Source organism: Orbicella faveolata, unplaced genomic scaffold (assembly GCF_042242905.1).
Source record: "Orbicella faveolata isolate gen_17 unplaced genomic scaffold, um_ofav_v1 contig_26, whole genome shotgun sequence".
NCBI classification, from domain to species: Eukaryota; Metazoa; Cnidaria; class Anthozoa; order Scleractinia; family Merulinidae; genus Orbicella; species Orbicella faveolata.
The window spans coordinates 19647867-19670677 of NW_028301554.1; the positions used below are offsets into that span (position 1 = coordinate 19647867).

The 22811-nt window shown below is 37.4% G+C and overlaps 1 protein-coding gene across 1 annotated transcript; it reads right to left on the reverse strand.

Moving 5' to 3' along the window:
- Window positions 1-208: 208 nt before the first annotated feature.
- On the reverse strand, window positions 209-21480 carry LOC110066733 (cation-dependent mannose-6-phosphate receptor-like). Its single transcript, XM_089295514.1, has 6 exons — window positions 21283-21480; window positions 13591-13847; window positions 7697-7887; window positions 4820-4923; window positions 3125-3248; window positions 209-2356 (listed from the first exon to the last, which is right to left on the reverse strand). The coding sequence occupies exons 1-6, from the start codon at window positions 21387-21389 to the stop codon at window positions 2279-2281; spliced, it is 861 nt and encodes a 286-aa protein (XP_089151640.1). The 5' UTR covers window positions 21390-21480; the 3' UTR covers window positions 209-2278.
- Between the last annotated feature and the right edge of the window lie 1331 nt (window positions 21481-22811).

Genomic DNA, 22811 nt, shown 5'->3' on the forward strand with positions numbered 1-22811 from the left:
TGAGTGATATCAGAGGAGAGGGGTTATGTTTACGATCAATTCAAAAGCTTCAAGTCTCAAAAAGTCGAGGTATTTGAGGCCAATGAGCCAATTATATGGGTGCTTTTGGGTGTGTCAGATCTCTTTTGATCCAGAGTACTCTTCGGCAATTATATGAGGGTCTTCGTTTTGTGGTATTGTCATTCAAGAAAGCCACAAGTAGGACTAGTTAAAGTAATAATTAGATTTTATTACAAACCATTCATCAGACTATTTACTCTTAAATATTTACCACAGCTTTCTCTAAATGGTGCTATTCCAGGCGTTCAGATGTTGAAGGCTAAGAAAGGGTTGTGAGATTTTTACCCTAAAATGAATTTGCTGTTGAAATTGCAAACTTCATAGGTTTTGTCGAGAATTCCAAGTGCAACACAATCCGAAAGCCTGCAACAGGATAGCGTAGAACCATCATAAATTTCCAATCGCAGCCAGTTTTATCTCCTCTCTGGAACACCCGCACAAAATTTGTTGGTACCCAGTTAGCTACGTACACAAAAGAAAAGAATTTCCGTGTTGAGAACACAGCTAAATAATATGAAATCGTGGTGTGGACCAAAAGCTGGGAAATTTAGCCAGTAAAGGGGCAAAGTTGATTTACAATGTCATTTGAAGTAATACTGGTAATACATCAAACACGAAACACCGCGTTTGACCACATTTCTAAACACCAGGACCAGGTTGTTCAAAGCTCGATTAAGCTAACCTAGGATTAGCGAGAATTTTGATTTCAGTTTTGCGACGTTTCGATGAGGTTTTCTGGTTACATTGATTGTCCTTCAGTTTTGAGCTTGAGCAATCTCTAACTACACGAAACATTAGCAGTAAAAACCATTGCTATAAAGAAAAATGAATTCTTCGGTTAACTTTTAATCCTGGGATAGCGTTAACCGGCTTTCGAACAACCCAGCCCTGGAGAGTTGAAAATACGGTGTATTTTCGACGAATTTCGAGGTGTTTGGTAATGTGGTGAAACACGGTCTTGAGTGTTTTTTTTTTATGCCAATAATATGTTATAATTAATAACACATTAATTTTTAGCCTATCCCTATGTCAAAAACATTTACAGCTTCATTTTGCCTAGTTCCTAAGACTTGATACTTTACTGCAGTCAATCCATTTCAGGTCATATGGTCCGATGAAAAAAGTGCAGGCTTTCCTGGCCATTCATCTTGATTAGGTCAGTGATGAATTGACCGCGAGGGCCTGCGACAAACACTGTACAGGGACTAAGCAATGCTGCATGCTCATCGATACAGTAAAAGAGAATAAATTCAACTTGTTAGACATTTTAGCAAGCATTACATGTATCACTACAGATTTAAAGAAATTTGTCGTTGAACTTGTTCTAATTTGGCCTGCCTCTAAGGTAAGTCAAAATGCAATTGTCAAGTTTTTATTTTGCTTACTACACACTAAACCATCCTATCTTATAAGAGATCTACAATGGAGAACAGATGTCCTTGGGACAGTTCCAGGAATCCTTTCAAATTGGTGCGTTTTACCCTCGCCATCATTATTATGACCCTGACTCAGGAATCATATGGATGCTAAGGCATTTCTTGCCATGTTCAGTAAAGTCCATTTTTGAGCTAACCTAGACTGCTGAACAAAACGACTTAAGACACACCCGGGGTTTAATCAACGTTTTCAGCAGAAGGGCAACTGGTTTGCATAGGTCAGCAAAACTATTAGAACTGAACTTCTTTGTAAGAAAAACGTTCTGCTACATTGTCAATCCAGCTGGGCAAAATTGTCCCCACAACCGGTCAATTTGCCTGGTGTCTGGCCCTTAATGAAATTCTTGCTGATCTGTACAGAGTTAATCTCAATTTGAAGAAATATCTCCACTAATATCAGTGAGAACATGAACTACCTGCAACTTTGTGCATCACTTTTCTGCAGGTGTTTGTTAATAGTTTACTTCAGATTGAGACTAATGCTGTACAGTCATTCTTTAGTCTTTCTACTAAGCAGTCTTGGTTGACTGAAAACTGGAAGGTTAGCGGGGAGGGGAAACCATTCATTACCCAACCCTATCTTCTCTTACACCTCACATCTCTCAGTTCCATACATGTAAATTGTACAATCATATCATTAAAAGCCAGCTCAAACCTTGTTATCATTTTGTTCAAGACATTGCTCAAGGTACAAAACCACGCTAAACTGCATATCAAGATAAACCAACTCAAAATTAGTGATCCTAGATTTTAAACCTGCCTAAGAATATGCAAAGCCATGATTACATGCGATCATAAGTCTCCCGTGATGTGGACATCTCAGAACATGTAATCTTAGCAACAACAAATGAAAAGCCATCCTGAAATGGAAATGTTGAAAAATTATTAGAAGATAAGTAAAATGAAAAGCAATGATTGTAAGGCAAGCAAAGCACTACTATGTAGATGGTATTGTAATTCAAAGACCTTTTAGTATAAATCTACTAGGGCTCTATCACAAATGCCATTCCGTTCTTAGCTATGCTACTCGCTATCCATTCTGTTGTAGACACATATAGTGAGTAGCCTAGCAGTGTGCAGGTGTTCAAAAAATTGTGGCCACTTCTTTGTGTTTTTGAAGTCTCTGTGGAGAGACTTCAGGTAAAGTTTTGAATGACTAGTACATTTATACCATTAAAACAATTAGATTATTTGCTCTCAATTTCAATGCACAATATAAATCTCAAGCTCATAATCTAATTGTTAAGTAGGCAGTTGAAATATCACACTATTTAGAGAGGAAGCCACATAAGCCCTAACTGGTTTTCATGTGCATCCATTATCCAGGTTGGATTAGAATTTGGAATATGCTGGGGTTTTTTTCAAGGACAAAAACTGGAATTCCCAGAGAAAACCCTCAGGGCGAGGCTAGAACCAACAACAAACTAAACCCACATACGACACATGGCTGGAAAAGAGGATATCACTTATAGGGGAGTTGAAACTGTAACATAATATTGTGCTGGCAGCACTTGACAAAACCCCATTGATTATAAACCATTATACCATGTGACAAGTTCATTCATACAGTAGCTGCTTCAAACACTGACAAGGCTGCAGATAAAACAACACCGAGTAGGCAACCTTACCGAAATTAACCCAGGGAGCTCCATCCAGAACTTGGAATTAGGTATCATCTCCTTGCCCGTTTTTCCAGCTCCTCTGTTAATCAGTGCTCCAACCACACAATACAAAAATAGTCCAGGAAAGAATCTGCAAACATGGAAAATTTAAAAATTCTGAGTATACATCTCAAAGGGGATGATATACATTTCCACAGGATACATGATCTTTAATCTTAATAAATTATTGCTGATTAATAATAATTTTTGCTAGTGACCAGACAGTAGAACAGTTGTAGTATGTTACAATTAATTAATCCTATAAAACCTGTAAATCCCCTATATGGATACATGTGTGCAAAAATAATTGCACATTTTCAAATAAAAAATATGGTTGAGCCTGCTTCAAGACAGTGACCCATTCAGCCAGAGTGTATCCCAGTCTCTGTAGCATGAAGCAACTAGAATTATTTCTACTCCCCCTGGATAAGATGCTTGTCCATCTCATGTTTACTCCCCAGCATTTAAAAACCTAAGTGGAGAGAGGCACTGTGAGATTTAATTCTCTTGCCCAAGAACACAACACAATGACCCTGGCCAGGGCTCAAACTCAGACAACACAATCCGGAATCCAGTATGCTAACAATTAGGCCACCACACCAACATTTTAAAATAAGCTCTTAATTCAAAATTTTGCCACGCAAGGAAAAGATGCAGAACAACAAAAGGGTATTGTAAAATAACTGAGCCACTGTGCGCACTCACATTGGTCAATAGGTGCGTTTCGATAAGAGTATGTAAACACGGTGTGATGTTTTAGATTCTCGTGCATTTTTGAGGATTATTTTATAAAAGCAACAGAGCACTTTTTCCGTGTTTACATAGCCTCATCTAAACACTCGGAGGGTTGGGAGAATTCTCAAAAGTTATGCAAACCCCCAACTACGTCTTGGGCTTGCAAACTGTCTCGAATTCTCCCAACCCTCCTTGTGTTTAGATGAGGCTAAGTAAACAAGGAAAACGAGCTCTATTGCTTAACGGTAAAATCTTGCCTAAATGCTGCCTTTCTCACTATTTCTTTACATATTTTAACAGAGGATTGTAATACCTGAAACGAACAATTAGGATATAAAAATAGTTTTTATGTTACATCCAGAAACTATTTTCCAGAAAACTGAAAACGTATCTTTAAAATACAATCAGAACAAAAATTTCTCCTCTTACTCCTTAGTTACTGTTTTGATTGAGAAGAGAGATCTGTAACTTGAGGTAGACAAGCGTTTCGTCAACATTCCCAAACACCTTGAGTTTGCTACACTAGCTGTACCTTTTATATTTGACAGTATTACACTCAACCTTCCCATCATGCACTTCATTGATTGCGTTGGTCACTGTATTTTCTATGCCATGGTATAAAATAGTTTTAAAGACTTGTGTGTATACCAAGAAAATACAGGTGACTTGTGGGATGTTCTGTGGTATACCACTTGAAAGTGTTGCATAATTAGTATTTCTCAGTGTTTGGAAGTGTGTTGAAATGCTATCTCTAATGTTTGATATATTACATGAAAAAGAAGTCACCATTTAGAAATGGGTAATTCCACAAAGTGCATTCATTGTACATGCAGATATTTAATACAGTACATATGATCTGAGAACATCATGTCACAAATATTGGGTTTGCACTGATGTACATACATACAGACTGGCAAGCTGACTTACAAAATAAGCAAGATTGATCCAACACTTAAAGGTTTTGAGGGTTCTTCAGAGCTTCCACTGCCACCTGGTGGACAGGCACCCTTATATTCAAGGTCTATAAGATACTGAATGGGAGACAGAATTGCTTTACTCATATCAACTGTACCATGTATACTGAAGTCTCTGTAAACACCTAACTGCACCATGTTCATTTAACAACCACCTCCCTGCATGCACATTGAAATGAGATGCAGAAACATTTTGTAGTGCAAAGGATTTTAAAACTTGTACTCATGCACAGAGCACAAATTTTCAGAGTAAAGGGGAGGGGTATTCTGCCATTTGTCATTTTACTAAGGAAATCATCAACTGCTTCAAACTAAACAATGTCAGTAAACATGCTTATAACAGCAAGTCTACACAACCACAACACTGAGGCAGGGGCAACATCAATAAACCGGTGAGACAATCTTACATAGTACAGAGTGTAATGTTCAGCACTGACACGCAGTAGTCACACGGGTCCCACCCCTGCTTCCTCCCAGTTTATACAGAGTTTGGTAGTCAGCTTGAGCCTTTCTAGGGCTGCAACAATACAATTTCTCACGATGCACTACATATCTTGATACAAGTGTCACAATACGATACACGATACAATACATCATTACATACAACTGACCGGTGACGTAATCTTATTCTTACTTAACTGTTTTGAAATCATTATTTCCATTTATAACAAACCATGAATGGATGAACCATGTGTTTTGTCCGAGGGCACACAAGACTGTGTCAGCTGACAACTAATTGGAACTGTGCATGCTTTTGCACCGCCATCTTGAAAGATATGCGACCGGAAGCACACAAAGCAATACAAAGCAAAGATGGAACTTTTTTTCCCTTTCCCAGGTCCCTTTGTTTAATAAATTGCTCAGAAAGGGCTTAGACTTGGGTAAGGAGTCATAAAAGACAGTTATTTCTGAATGTTGAATTTTTTTATTCATGAAGAATCACAACATCATAATATTGCGATACCTTGTCGTAATATCGATACTCGTATCGTGACAAAAATATCGGTGCATTGGTGTATCATTGCAGCACTAAACTTTTCCCCTTGCAGAATATGAATGGGTAGAAATGCTGACTAAGACATATGGATTATTGACCAAGTGTGAGGTCAAGATGGCTGGATATTGGCCAAGTTCTTTTTTTGCGTGGTCATGGACCGAGATGTAGTCAAGGTCCATAAACTCACAAAAAAAGAATGAGGCCAACAACAAGCCATATTGACCGAACAGGCTTGGTGAATAAAGAATTTATTATATGGCTTTCGGGGAAATTTTTCTTGCAGGACACAGCGGGTAGTTCCGAGCAGGCAAGATAGCTCCATCTTACCCACTCGGGTAGCCAATCACAACGCAGGATTTGATTCATCTTGCCCGCTCATGGAATTAGCCATATAATAAATAATCTTAACGTTGCATATGAGTGCACACGTGTATTTTCATTCAAGGCAGAAAAATAACTTCTAACAACCATAAATCAAGACAGCTTTAAATTTTACTCTGTTGTTGTTCACTTTTGTCCAGACTTTCACAGAAATGCCACATATTGTGATCACCCAGGCTTTTTTTGAGTGAGAGGTCAATTTTGGTGTTAATTCGTGTTTGCACTTTCAGAAGTTGTCAACAGCTTGTTAAACCATTTCAATAGTTTACTCTGCACCCAGAGGGTTACAGTCAAACTCACAAAACCGTGAACACCTAAAATATGTCTGGAATGTTTATTGTGTTATAACCAATCACGAGTGAGATCTTCAACCACAGAAACTGTGGAAAACAAATGTACATGAGTTTGGGATGTTTTTAATGTGAAAAAACTATTTTCGCAAACCAATGTGCCGGGCCAACACCACTGCACTAGTGGCTGTTGAATCACTCAAGCCTGAACGATCCAAATCGGTGCTTTCCTTATTTCGTTTCTTTATTTTGATAATGACGAAAAGCAAAGAGTGAAATTGATGAAAATGGAAGTCTTCCATTATATTTTGTAATATGTGAATCAAGTGCAAATTTATTTGGGAAGCAACAGCGGAAAATTGAGGTGTCTCTTTGCCACAACTAATTCCAAAATTAGGAAACATTTGCATATATCATCATCAATCTTTCCAGGGTGTTTAGATCAACAAATCACTGGGCCCAAGGGATTGTAATTATCTGCTAAAATAAATTGAGTCCCTAGTTTAACCAAAGATGATACCAAGGTTAGCAAAACCACCATAATTTATATTTTTATTCATCCCTATTTACAGCCGGGTCAAATTAACTGTCGCTTCGCTTGAGTAACTGTACACATCGGCAGGATTTTTGTTTTCCAAAATCACTCAAACTAAGTACTGGATGCAAGTGAATATATGAAAGATCATATATTTGAACTGCGGAGAATATGAAGACATGATTGATCATCGCAGTTATATACACAACTTAAGCAGTTGTGAAATTAAAGCCTGAAAAAATTTCAGGCCTGAACGGGATTCGAACCCATGACCTCTGTGATACCAGTGCAGTGCTCTACCAACTGAGCTATCATGCGAACTGGGAGCTGATCAAGCGAAAACCAAACCTGTATTTATAGTTCCATGATCAATGCGATACATCTGTTTTCTGCAGTTTCTGTGGTTGAAGATCTCGCTTGTGATTGGTTATATAACATATTAAACATTCCAGACATATTTTAGGTGTTCACAGTTTTATGAGTTTGACTGTAATTCCAACTTCACATGAGGATTTGTGTGTGAAATAGAGAGTTTGGTCTTTTCACATTGTTGTTTTTCAGGTTTCAATTAATTTATAATTATTAGAAGATTCATCTTAAATTTCTAAAGTTATTAATTTTACCTACCCTGAGCAATTCACCCTGTATAGTGTAATTTACATGCACATGGGCAAGTCTTGGAACTTCTGTGTGATCTTTTGAGGCCTCCCATGTAGCATTTTCATTGCATCTGAATTTGATTATAGTAATTGGTAAAACCTTGTGGTTAAGAACAAATTCCTCTCCAGAATCAAAAAGTACATCAAAGTATGTTGGTTCTGAAAGTCCAAAAAAAACAGAAATAGTTAAAAAGAACTGACTGTGTTACCTGCAAATTCCTCCCAATGATCAATTTATGCACTCTCTTTACTATTTATAACAATTTAAGTCTAGGCAATTTATGAGAATTAAGGATCTTTAAGGTGATTCCTCAGTATCACATTGCACATCCCTTCTGCGCTTGATTTTCACCTGCTCGTGCACATGAGCAGATGCACATACACAACATGAGAGATTTCTCTTAAGCTAAGCTCGACAGTGAAATAAATGCTTGTTTTCTCTTAAACGAACACAGTGACCTATTTTTTTATTGCATAATTTTAGTGTAAAAAATATCCTCTCAAATTAAAAAATTAAGAAAAAGATAGTTTGAAAGGAAAAGATATAGCTAAAAGAATGCCCAAAACCGTTAGTTTTATTGTCTCGAGGATGCAAATTATATCTTCAAAAACAATGATTCGAGGAATGCTTTGAGCCAATGTCGTAAAGAATTACACGTACATCTATGTGATTTTTCCATAAATTATATATTGCATTGTTCCAAGTCCCTGAGAATTTCTACCTATCAAGATTTTTTTCAAGTATCGCTTTAATAACCCTTACTTCCAGCTACCACAAAATGTAATGTGAACTTATTAAACAATGTGCATGATTAGGCATAAATGGGGTAAGATTGGCACATCATACATGTATCTCTTAAGCAAGCATGGTGGCCTATCCTTTTTATTGTATCTTTTGAAACAGTGCTTGGTAGAGAACAATCAGGAAAAGTTTCAAAACAATGTTTGAGAACTTTAATTTCTGAGGAATCACCTTAACCACCAACTTCTCCCCAAAACGCAGTTCAACTCTTCTTAAGGCGGCTCCATAGGGTAATCATTTATGGCGGTGCGTGCGCAAGTCTCATGTCTTGAATGCTGTTTAATTGCATTCGATTTTGCACCTAGTTGTCCCAAACTTACTACATGTAGTAAGCAATGATTAAATAGTGTTTTACTTAATCATCTCTGTTAAAATTTTGCGTTTTAGTCTTTAATTATAAATGCCCAAACAAGAGTATTTTTTACTTTTTTCATGGCTTTATTTGTGATTTTCTTGAATTTCCTTCACTGAAGTCTTCCAAACTTTTCACAGTACATAGCATCCTGCAAAATACAGATCTCAAACATGAAAAAAGTAGGGTTTGTACAGGCAGTTTTTTTTTTATTTTTGAAAATTTATGTCTGAAAAAACAGCAAAAAAAATGGTCTCATAGATTTCTTTGAAAAATGAGCTCAAACAAAAGTAAAATATTTACTACCAGTCTGCCAAATTTTAGGGAGTTTCACGGAAGGAAATGCAAGAAAATTGACTGTCAGTTTTGCTTTTTGTACTCATGTTGATGTCATAAAATTAAAAAAATATGGACATTTTCCTTCGAGCGCACACAGATTACTTGAGCTTTCATCCTCAGCACACGTGCGAAGGTAAAACTATACAGAGCCGCCTTAAGTAACTAGTGCTTTCCTTAACAATGACTCAGTTAAACATTCCCTTATTCATTCTTTGTATTTAACAAATGAAGGGTCATAATGTTTGGTTATATTTTGCTTTTTTTGCTCTGAATTGCCAGAAAAAAGCTCAAAACGAGAGTTCCACAACAAAGCAAAGAAGCTTGTCTCACTTCAAGTTTTCAAAGCAATAATTTCGTCTTTCCTTCAAAAAATGGCAAAATAGCTTTTTGACGAGTAAACTTTCCACTTGGGCAGCACCTTGCATAGGTCCTTTGGTCTTGTTCATGCTTGCCCCTTTGGGTAGTATACCTTTTCTTTCATTTATTATTCTTTTTTTTTCCTTAGGGTAGTGTTTTGTTTGTTTTTTTTTACATAGCTATGTAAAGGATAATTGAAACCCAATAAAGCTTTTAAAAAAATGTTGATTTCACACCAGTGGGCGACCTCAAAGATGCTTTTTTCACTTAAAAACAGTTAAGTGTTCATTTCACGTCAATATGTCAGCTCAGAGATGTTGATTTCACTTTAAAAAAAAGGAAAATGTTAATTTCACTTTGGTGCCCAAGCTCAGAGATGTTGATTTTGCTTTAAAAAAATAGGTCTGCAGTGTGAGCCTGTGTTTATTTTCAATCCATTATTTTGTGAGTGTAAGTGCTACGAGTGGGTAGGCACTTACTGAAAAAATAAGGGTAAAAAAATGAATCAGGTAACATATAATATTATTTTTAATTTGCTGATATCAACATACATGTAGACCAGTCATTAGAAATAATTCTAAGATGGAGAGTTTATGGACAGCAAAAGACTTTGTTTACAGAGTCAAATGTACAAGCAGTATCAAGATGGTTTCCCATAAAGAGTGACTTAGTCTGTTACATAATAAAGTCAGCAATTGAGAATTCATCAATTAATCTCAAAAAGACACCTCATCAATGGAGTTGAATTACACAAAGGCTGTGATAATCTTCTGTGTGCTGCGGGTATGAACATTTTGGTCTCTTTGATAGAGACAATTAAAGGATGAAATAAACGCACTAGTGTAGTTTGGAAACAGATGATATTTCTTCAAGTTAGGCGTAATTCCAAAAGATATGCAGTCACAGTAGCATTTTTGTATCATACCAATGATGCTAGAATGCATGCGTATGACTTATTAGGTTCTACCACAAGGAAAAGCGCTCAACGTGAGTGTGTGATCTTGTTTGAAACATATCTTCCACATGATATGTAGTTGACACTAATGCTTTTAATCTGCGCATGCATTTAGAGCAAATATTGGTTTTGTTTTAAAGAGAAAAGTACCACAAGGAGAGCAAGGGGCTTTCTGAAACAAATATATAGCTTTTTGAAGTGATCAAAGAAGTAACATACGTACATGCACCACCCGCTTTACAAAATGCTCACAAGTACCTACCCTGTCCTACCCACTCCCTTGCTGCAAGCCTAATTAATTAATTGAAATTAATTAATTATACAAACATTAAAGTTTACACTTTATTACCTTATTACCTTATTGCCTTATTGACATAGTGCTTTAGCGACGTCAACCCCCAAACCATCCCAATAGTGCACACTGCACCAAAAATTTCCAAGAATTTTTTGGCTGTGTTATATAAATGCAATTATGGAGGATCCATGTGTTACGAGAGACACAATCATTAGGCATACATGATGTACTCAACACTCAAGGGTTAGCAATGCATTATAGGACAGTTTCAAACACGATCAACCATCTGCAAGTTTTCCGATGTGAGAGAGTCCTTTACAGCAAAGCAAAAGGATTGATTGCTTCCTTTTCTTGATCGTCAACACAGAGAAACATAGTCACCATTATTGTAGCCTGTGAACACAGACATAAGTATTTTCGGTTATCAACTAAACCAGAATTTTTGGTCACCACAGTAGTGGTCACAACTTTGGGCCATTTATCGATGTATCTAACCAAATTTTGTGGAGGGACAATAACTTTAAGGCAAGAAGTCAAAAGTGTTAGTGAAATGTTTGGACATCATGTCCGATCATAATGTGAAATTGGCCGGAAATATTCAAAATTTGGTCGGACACTGACTGACTGATTGTTATTTCCAGCACTAGTCACATGTCATCCCTTGTACATAGATGCAAGAGTTGACCTGACTTAGAGGGCTTTATGCATCTATAATGCATAAGCCCACAAAAGAAACAGTAAAATGTTGATTTCACACAATGGGCAACCTCAAAGATGCTTTTTTCACTTAAAAAACAGTAAAATTTTAATGTCACGTAAACATGAAAGCTCAGAGATGTTGATTTCATGTGAAAAACAGTAAAATGTTGATTTCACGACAATGTGCCTTGCGTGTTTTTTCAAATGAGGAAAAGTGATCTAAGTATGCCTCTGTACTCTGATAAAGCATGCTAAAATAAGCCGATCAGAATCCTTGTTAGAATTGTTCAAATAATTTGATTGGCTAACGAGACTGCAGCTTTCAATCAAACTTGACTACAGCTTAACTTTTGGTTTCCAGTGGCTTTCAAGAGAAGAACATTTGATTTAAAAATGAGGATCTAAAAGTTTCTAGTCCTGGGGAGAGAATATCAGAGCAAGCTTTCAACTGATCACTCATCGGGTGAGCATTGTAATTGTTGAGGTTCACTTCGCTGAGATGACCAGAGATCACTATTTAGTGAACGAGCATTACTACAATCCATGTAAGTTAAGTGTTGTTTGAGCTTCTTATCATAAACTGAAACAGAGACAGCTTAATTTGTATTTTCTGTTACTGTTTTACATCTAAAGTATAATTTCTGCCTTTATTACAAATATAATGTCTGTTATGGATTCAAAGTATTCGCTAGGTTGACAATTTGTTTATTTCCTTGTACATGATTACGGTTTCGGAATCTATATGTAGCAAAACTACATGATTATCAATAACACGCAACCTTCAGCGCAAAAACTTCTTGACAGAACCTAAGTTTGGTGGACGTCAATCATCTCCATCTCCTTGCCAACTGTATGCAAAATTTACCTGAAAGAGTGAAAACTTGCAGTGGTCCACTTGTAAAAATTATCATTTTACTTTTGGTATGTGCGACTAGCTCACTAAATACATTGGCATTAAATATTCCTTGAAATCTACATGTATAAATGAGGACATTTGCTGGGTTTTTCAATGGCCATTCGCATGCATGAATGACCTGAGAGCAAGCAGATCTACACGCAAACAAAGTATTTCTGCAAGTATTTTTCTTGGGGCTACGGACTGAACAATACTTAACCCTATAAAACTTATAACTTATTACCTTACAAAATTATCAGGTTTATGAGACGTTCGAGTCTTGTTCAGTCTGTAGCCCCAAGACAAATACATGCAGAAATAATTTGTTTGCATGTAGATTTGTTTGCTCTCGGGGTCATTCATGCATGCGAATGGCCGTTGAGAAACCCGACCTGCCCATCTTCATTTATAGATTTCAAGGAATATTTAATGCGATGTATTTAGTGAGCTAGCTGTGCATACTGAAAGTAAAATGATAATTTTTACAAGTGGACAGCTGCAAGGTTTTGTTTTTGTAAATTTTGCATACAGTCAGCAAGGAGGCGGAGATGACTGATGTCCACCAAAACCTAGGTTTTGTGTAGACGCTTTTGTGCTGAAGGTCGCATGTGATTGATAACTGCTGTAACTTACACTACTGTTGTTACAGACAAATCGCTCATTTCCACTGCCTTTGCTTGAGTCGCAAGGGATGTTAAATTTGAGTCAAATTTGTCAAAATTCTGACAGAAAAATTTGAAATTCAGCTAACCATGTATCTGCACTGTGATAAAGCGAGCTGTTTCAGCCAATCAGAGCTCACATTATATAAAAACTTTATTATTAATAATAATTTGTATGTCTCAATTTTTTTCTGATTTTTATCAAACACTTGAGACAGTACTTTAACCACATTTCCAAACACCTCAAAGCTTATCAACAATATTCAACTGCATGGCATATTCTCAACTCTCTTCTTGTTTGTTTGGAGGTGTGGCGAAAAATGGTCTCTTGTTTTCTGTTACCTATGGTATGATAATTGCAACCTTACTGCACTAAGCTGCCACATCAGTGACCAGTCAATAATCCATCAGTGTTCAATTAACACAAGTCCTCAAATACATGTACAAGTACCAGGCACATGGAGACACTGAACACTAAGTTAAGTTATGTTGTAGTTCAATCAAACCTGCTCTGAAGTGGTTGTTGCCTTCTTTGAAGCTCCCAATCTTAATCGGCTTTGTGTACAGAGTTTTATTGTACTTGGGTCTATAATCGATCTTGTTGGCCAGACAAATTCCAGAATTTTCAGGGCAAAAGTCAGGAACAGGAGTACAAATGGAAAAATAGAAAAGACAGGTTGAGCTGTCATTTCCCACATCAGGTGGATGGAAGAGCTTGCATCCTGGGAAGTCACGTGACACCTCAAACTGCCAGTAGCGTTGCCTGAAATTTAGACAAAGAAAAGCAACATTGTTATCAAATGAACCAAACTGTAGTAATTGCATGTATACTCTGTTGATGAACTCTCTGTAAGACAGACATTCTCAAGACTACAGTACCACCTGAAAGTATTGACCCAATAGGATGCGGTAGAGCCTCGTCTTTGCTACGTGGTCTGACCTTGCATCCACCACAGTGGTCAAAAAGTGAAGCCGACGTAAAGACAAGTGCAACCATACTTTAGCAGATGCTGTGGCACAAAAGACGCGGTAATACTTCGGTGAAAAACAATAGTGACTAATTTTTATCATGGAAGATTGTTTACATGTAATAATAGCTGTGAAGCTTGTCAATCGACAAACACGAGCAAGCTAAAGCTTGGTTTTCACAAGCGATGCACACAGAATTTACAGCTGGTAATTAGACTTTGAATATTTACAAGCCTGAGTAAATTTCCGTCTGTGAGGCATGACATGACAGCGTCACCGCAAACAACTACAAATCGGCTCGCTTCGGTTTCTTCTGAATGTTGTGTAAAATGACATTTAGTTGTCATCATTTTCTCTTTTAAAACTGCTTTATCTTTTGATTCAACAAACTTGAAAGAACTGACATTGCTTACGAAAACTTTTAATTATAACCTACAAAAACCCAACAAACGTGTGCCAACGCATGGGTTGCCCCTGTAAACCATTAAAACAATTTGTTTTCCCACCAATACTTGCCAAAGGTTTATTCATTTTGTAACCAAGATTTTGCCATCACCAAATACATGTATAACAAACTCAATGAACAGAACAGCGATCAGTCTGATCAATCAGATCTTTGTTATGATAACAGTTATGACGGTAACACCTGTCACGTGCTTACTCAAGCAGAACGGTTTTAATTTGTTTGTTGTTCATACATGCAACATCTGCCCAGCTTCAAATTTTTCCAGGAGTATGGACTAATTCAGCTAATATTGGGGCACTGAGATTACTTTGAATTCTATTAAATTCAATGCTTGGTTCCTGATCAGGGTTAGATTTTTTTATGGCGAATAGATTCAATGTGCTTTGGAGTCCCAGTATGTCCAGGTCCGTAGCAGGGGGAGGGGCAGGGGGGGCTCGAGCCCCGCCAGAAATTTTCAGACTTGACTTAAATTCTGCTACAAAAGTGGAACTTTGCCACTAAAATGGATAGTTGTCAATGGAAGCTACAGTTTCAAAGTATTGTTGATCATAGTAAGATTATGTACTGTTGTTCTTCTGTGCAATTTGGAATTGCGTAAAGGAACAAAATCGTATTTTTGCTCTGCCAAAAACAACCAACAGCTTTAAAATATCTGCTTTTTTTGATCAAAATAGACAGAAGCAAAATGGATCGAAATGCACCAATAACAATCCCTGAACTTGACCTCTTGAACTTTATTGGTTTTCTAAGAGGTCCACCAGTGTAAAATATACTACTGTACTAGACTGAAACTTAGGTTTTTGCGCTTTTATATTGAAAGCCTCACAATGTCTTTGTAAATCCAAACAAGTCAAAAATAAGCAGGGAACACTTTTATCTTGGGTAAAACCATGCACTAGTGACACAGAGCCTGGTGTAGTCGAAGAAACAATCCAAATGAAAGAACAACCTGGAAATGACAATGATTTTGAGCCATCGACAACAATAGCTGGCAAACAGGAAACGACAAAGAGACAACTCAGCCCTCCAGATCAAGTCTTTGTAAACGTATCAGATAGTCCATACCAGCTGAAGAATTTTAAATTCCCGGCCAAGAGCTTCAGGAGTAAGAATCCAACAAAAAGAACAAGAACAAAAGGTATTGTAGACAAATGTAGCGATCTGACATGTACCAAGAAGTATGCTTTAACCGAGGGACCAAAACAGGGGTGGAGTTAATGGGGGCCACTCGCTCAGGCCTCCCCCCAGTCATTTTATGCTTGCTACGGGCCTGATGTCGTGTCAGTATGCTGGACGTGATCAACGAATGAACTTGTTTGTTTTGATTTCTTGTGTATTCATTCTGAGCGGCAGATCTGAAAGAACCCAAAAATATCCAGACATCTGCTGAGCAATAACTATTTTAAAAGCAAGGTGCTAAGTTCACACACCTGTAACACTGAGTCAGTGGAAAGATGACAAATAAAGCATGACTCTACTTCGCATGTTGTGTTGAAAGTTATGCAATTTTTTTTGGTAAAGAAGCGTTTTTATCCAGGTGAGAATAATTTATAAACAGGTCAGTTCAAAATTGGATGCTTGGTTTGTTACCTGGGATCTGTGATCAACGTTTTTTTACAACCTGATTGGATAGATATAATTATCATAAAATGTGTCCTGGAATCCCAGACATCGGTATGGTGAAAAACAACTTGATCAATGAATGAACTTGTTTTTATTTCTTGTGTATTTAATCTGAGCAGCAAAGCTGAAAGAAACCAAACATATCCAATCTTTTGCCGAACAATAACCATTTTAAAAGCAAGGATTGACAAGGTGCTCAGTTCACAAACAACACAGTCAGCAGAAAGAGATAACAAAAGCATGACTTTGCACGTTGAGTTGTTTCTAAAGTTATCCAAATTCAAGGCGTTTGTTATTTTACTTTTAATTACAATGTAGGCTACTCCTGTCTTAAAAACTTTCTTTAGATGTGTATTTTCATTTAAATAACAATTGCCTGAACCAGGAATGTTCAAAAGATTATTGCATTTGCTCGCATTTGCTCGTTCACAGGTATGACTACCAGTGGTGACATCCTACAATTCCATAGCTGAGCATTTCAAAGCATTCCTTTAGATATGAGTTGCACAAGTTTTCTCCTTAGCTTTTATTATTATAGTAAAAATAACTCTGAAGGAAATGAATTTGGAAAATATAGAAGATTTACTTTTAGATAAGAAAACCTTGTCAGCCGAGAGATTAAAGAAATTTGATCAGATCGAGCAGAAGCATTCAAGCACACTCAATTGTCACCTTTATATGAAAGAAAACCAAGGGCTATTGAAAAATGACACATCTTTATGAATACCACCATATTACCTCGTCTAAATGCTGCCGTGACAGGAAAAATACCACCCCCAATTTTACCTAGGTAAAGACAAGGTTGAGTATGGGAATACCGCGACAATGACGCATGGAGGCCCCATGGTGAGAACGCAGAAAATGGGTCAATACTTTCAGGCAGTACTGTAGATATCTGCCCTAGAGTTACTGTAGACCTTTAGGGGTGACTTGCAGAGGCTGCATGCCCTTTGACCACCAAAAGTACACAGAGATGTGAAATATATAGTATAATACCCTTCAGCTGCAAGAAAATAACAAAATTCAGTCAAGAAATTTGCATCCCTAATTTGATAGTGACAATTAACATTTAATAACCAAGAAGAATAAAGCACTATGTAAATGAAGCTCTTGGTTGTTAAATAGAAGTTGTTGCTTCTTGGCAACTACTGTTCATGAATGCAAGATCTGTGGATAAGTACAGCGCATGAGCAGATTTAGGAAAGCAGAGCTGTACAAGAGAGCAAGACAAGAGCCAATGGAACAACAGATCTGATGTGAGAAGACTGTGGGGCTAGACTGGCTGCACTTGAGGTTACCATATACTTCAGAGGTGTCTCTTCAGAAGTGTCTCTCATCCAAGCGCATCTAGTTTGAACTGTAAATATCTTAACCTCCGTATCAAATTAAAGCTTATAGAGAAAAAGCTTCCAACCCAGATGAAACCTACTTGCCAGGAAACCTTCTTAAAACCTGACATGACCTGGCTAGAAGGATAAAAAGTCATGAATAGAAAAAGTTGATTGGAAGTGAACCCAGGTAAATATAGCATTTTGGCACAAACCACTGAGTTCATTCATTATAAGCCTCCACTACTCGGTGATTCCAGTGCTTTTCAAAAAATGTGGTGTTATCCTTTCACATAGGCCCCATTTTCAGTTTTGGTGAACACAAAGCTGAGTCAGGTCACCCTTGTGGTAAACAAAACTTGAGTATGTCCATGCAACATAGTCCCAGCAAGACCATAACCAGAAAAAAATGTGACTGATGTAATGGCCATGGTTAAATTCTCCTCTTGAACATTTAGTTTGTTTGTGATGACTATAAACAGCAAAAACGTAAAAAAATGACTGAGGCAAGTTGACCTGTTAAACATCCGGGCCAAAGACTGGTAACCAATCGTTTCGCCCGATGTCAGTTTGCCCGGACAGAAAAACCTTTTGCCCGAACTGAAAGTTCAAAGAAGGATGTGTTAACTATTCTTTCTTTAAACTTTTCTTAGCGAAAAAGACAACATTGTGGGCATAATGAAACAAAATATTACACTTGTAACACATGACTATTTCCCATTCTTTGATCCACTGAACACGGAGCCAACAGTCCGGGCGAACAGTTTCGGCGAACTCCAGGATTCGAGCGAACTTAAGAGTCCCTGTCCATAAATATGGAAAATAACTCGGCAAGGGTCGAAAATTCGATTTCGCTCATATTCCTATGGTAGATAGGCTAGGGCATGACAAAAACTACTAGATGTTTTTTTTGGCAAAGTATCCTTTTATTTCAAAGAAATATGCAAATTACCAAATTCCGTTAAAATCGTCATGTGACGCACCATTTTATTAAACAAGTCTGAGAGCCTCGCATGCAAAACCACATCATTCTTCCGTCTTTAAAACACTCAAATATTTTTGTACAATGTTTAAATGTGTACTGGGTTGATTTTAGGGAATGTTGCGGTGTTTATTGGGTGCAAAATAATTAAATTTCGAAGACCTGTATTTCATTCACTTCAAAGTACTTCATAAAAATAATCGATTTTCACCATGTGCGAAACCTTCAAATGGATTAAGCTTCTGGTGGTTGAATTGCAGAAGGATGGTCTACAGATTCCTGTAAAAACGTCTTTGGGCAAATGATTGTGAGCGGCGCGAGAGCTTTTCAAAGTACGTTAAAAATGCAGATATTTGACCATCCGCTGTCAAATTTCAATTTATGGGTTAGACATATATTTTAGCACGCGTCACATGTCTTGAGCTATATTAAGTTGAAATAGACACAGAGCTGATAATTTCGAAATGTTCTAACCTTATTTGCTGTAAAAGGCAGGTCCAAAAGCCGATTTGACGTGTTTCTGTCACCATTCATCACACATAAAGCAGAAGTTTGCTTTTGTTTACACAACATCCGAAGTACATCGCCAACTGTCAACTTATTTAACAGTCGAATACCACGAATCTATGACACTCTTTCGACATGTATGATCACCACTTCATCTAAGTAAAAAACGGCTAAGTGATTTGTAGATAGTTGCTTGCTTTGCACTACACCAAAATATTACGTTTGATCATCCTTTGATCTATCGCTGCTTGAATCCTTGCTTGCAGCGGTTCCTTGTTTGTTCGTCACGCAATGCTGTCATCCCATTTTAGGGGGTAGGGGTAGGACAATTTCTATCCTAATACGTAAGGCTCTGCAAGGCTTGGAACCACAGGGAGCACACAATCTTGTTGAGTAGGAAGAGATTAAATTAAGTAATGAAAAGAATGAATAGTTGACCATTGCCCGTGTTGTCATCTTTTACTAGACCACCGCTACCTACACGGCAGGGAAAAAGTCTAAATGGGTCTTCGCCCAAATTTTTTTCTCACCCGTTTAGACTTTTCCCCGCTCCCACTAACTGCCCCTGGGTCTCCGAGAATGACATCTATAATGATTGTCTTGAATTGACTCCATCTTCACTAAGAAATTTATAACCCGATAGTGAAAAAATATTCAAAGTACACCAACCTCTATTAAGCGGCCACCTCCCATTTCCCCGAGGGTAGCCCACTGTATTATATGTCAACCAAAAATAATTGCACAGCGCGAAAAGACCTAGGTACGAGTTTAGCGTTACAGTATTTACGCAGGGCGTGTAGGTAGCGGTGGTCTAGTAAAAGATGACAACACGGGCAATGGTCAACTATTCATTCTTTTCATTGCTTAATTTAATCTCTTCCTACTCAACAAGATTGTGTGCTCCCTGTGGTTCCAAGCCTTACGGAGCCTTACGTATTAGGATAGAAATTGTCCTACCCCTACCCCCTAAAATGGGATGACAGCATTGCGTGACGAACAAACAAGGAACCACTGCAAGCAAGGATTCAAGCAGCGATAGATCAAAGGATGATCAAACGTAATATTTTGGTGTAGTGCAAAGCAAGCAACTATCTACAAATCACTTAGCCGTTTTTGACTTAGATGAAGTGGTGATCATATGTGTCGAAAGAGGGTCATAGATTCGTGGTATTCGACCGTTAAATAAGTTGACAGTTGGCGATGTACATCAGATGTTGCGTAAACAAAAGCAAACTTCTGCTTTATGTGCGACGAATGGTGACAGAAACATGTTAAATTAGCTTTTGGACCTGCCTTTTACAGCAAATAAGGTTAGAACATTTCGAAATTATCAGCTCTGTGTCTATTTCAACTTAACATAGCTCAAGACATGTGGCGTGTGCTAAAATATATGTCTAACCCATAAATTGAAATTTGATGACGGATGATCAAATATCTGCATTTTAACATACTTTGAAAAGCTCTCGCGCCGTTCACAATCATTTGCCCAAAGAAGTTTTTACAGGAATCTGTAGACCATCCTTCTGCAATTCAACTACCAGAAGCTTAATCCATTTGAAGGTTTCGCACATGGTGAAAATCGATTATTTTTATGAAGTACTTTGAAGTGAATGAAATACATGTCTTCGAAATTTAATTACTTTGCACCCAAAAACACAATGCAGCATTCCCTAAAATCAACCCAGTACACATTTAAACATTGCACAAAAATATTTGAGTGTTTTAAAGACGGAAGAATGATGTGGTTTTGCATCCAAGGCTCCCAAACTTGTTTAATAAAATGGTGCGTCAAAGGACGATTTTAACGGAATTTGGTAATTTGCATATTTCTTTGAAATAAAAGGATACTTTACCAAAAAAAAACATCTAGTAGTTTTTGTCATGCCCTAGCCTATCTACCATAGGAATATGAGCGAAATCGAATTTTCGACCCTTGCCGCGAAATTAAGAATTTGTCTGATTTTTACAGGCAGGCACTCTTAATTTCTAACGAAACAACGTTTCAAAGACAGACCACAAAACCACAGTGCCATTTAAAGTTCGAATAGTGGCTGGCTTCTAAAAGGAAAATGATTTTATGATTGCATTTCCACATGGCCTGCTACACTGAATATTTATTTCAATCCAGCAAGCTACGAAAGAAAAAAAACTTACTGGTTTACGTGTTTAACAGTACTTCAGAAGCTCATTATAATTATCGCAAATAAACTCAGATTATCTTGTTTTGTACGTTGTACACTGATCGCTACCATGCGCAACCTGATCCGAGTTCACAATCCCTGATCGTCTCATCATAGAATTCAATCACTGATCATTCACTTACGATTTAAGAACCTTGACGTCTTTGTTCGGTGGAGCGCAGACTTCCGAGAAAACTCCTGGGATAACAAAAAGAAGAAACAAAGGGAACGACGTCCAGCTATCCGCCATTTTGTTGCCCGTCTCGTGACCAAAAAGATAGTTACCAGACTCCTAAACAAAAGTTCCGCGTAAAAAGTCTAAGAAACAATTTTTTTTCGAAAAAATGTAATTTTTGTTATTCAAAAACACGAAAAAATAAAAAGAGAAAAATGCATAATAAAAAAATTGAACTCGCTGTTTAATTTTGTAAGGGAAGACTCTAAACTTGGCTCCCAAAACGTATCCATGACTTTACAGACCAGGGGCCCGTTTCTCGACAGCCCCGGAAACTTTTCGGGCCCGTAAAGCCATTTTTAGTCCCTCGTTATCTAAAAACGGAGAAGTGTATACGCCTGAAACTTCTTGTATGAAGGGAACCTGTCCTCATATTAAACCGAATATGTCAATAAAGTAGCTCTGTAATCTTAAGGTTCGAGATTTTGCTATGGCTTTCCGGGCCCGAAAAGTTTCCGGGGCTTTCGAGAAACGGGCCCCAGGAACTGAATTCCTCGCTGTAACGAGTGACAGTAAAAGCTGCCTACTCTTCTTATATCAAAAAACCCATCATTGTTTACTTCTTAGCAGTTTCCATTCAGTTTTATTTAAAGTTAGAGCCACAGACAAACAAACAAATGGTAATGTGTTAGCAAACTTAGCACCCTCTGAGAAGATTCTGTTGGCTTTTTTGCATCAATTGATTGGAAGATCTATTCTCCAGAGAACATAAATCCAACCCAGTTGGGGAAATAATTTTATGAGTAAACGGAAAAAATAGATAGAAATGTAAAGCCAAGGGGCATTTAACGGTCGTTAGAAAATTATTAGAGGGATTTGTACAGGAAAAACAAGTCGTGCCATCCAAAAATTGGTATATTTCCAAACTGTTGTAAAATTTATTACCTGGAGATTACAGGCCTGGGATGATCTTGTATGGTTAATTTTCTCTCTCTTCCTTTTTCTTACACTTACAAAATGCCTTTTTATAATAATATTAGATTGGAAAGTCTTCTCATAATTTTCCATAAAAGAACTTTTCATTGGGGACTCTAGTTGTTTCTCTGTCCCCACACTGGTAATGTAATGAACATATCATCATTGAAACCTTCTCAATTTTCAACTGTTCACCATTAAAAGGTACCAATTTCTGAAAATTTGTATTCATGCTAATTGAAAAGCATTTTCCATTTCTTGTTATCATATAACTTAAGCTACACATTTTATGATTGCTGTGTCCCAGTGCTGCCAAAGCTGAATGCAATCTATATGACAACCTCTGCGACAAATTCCCTTCTCTCAGTATTTGTCCATCACGGTACCTAAATCAGAGTTAAGGAATCTCTGCAGTCTGACACAGACAGGGTAATAGGACAATCTTCAATTGAATTTTTGAAAGTAATCTGTATGTGCTTTGGTTTCACATAATTTACCACACAGTGCAATTGCAAACTTGTA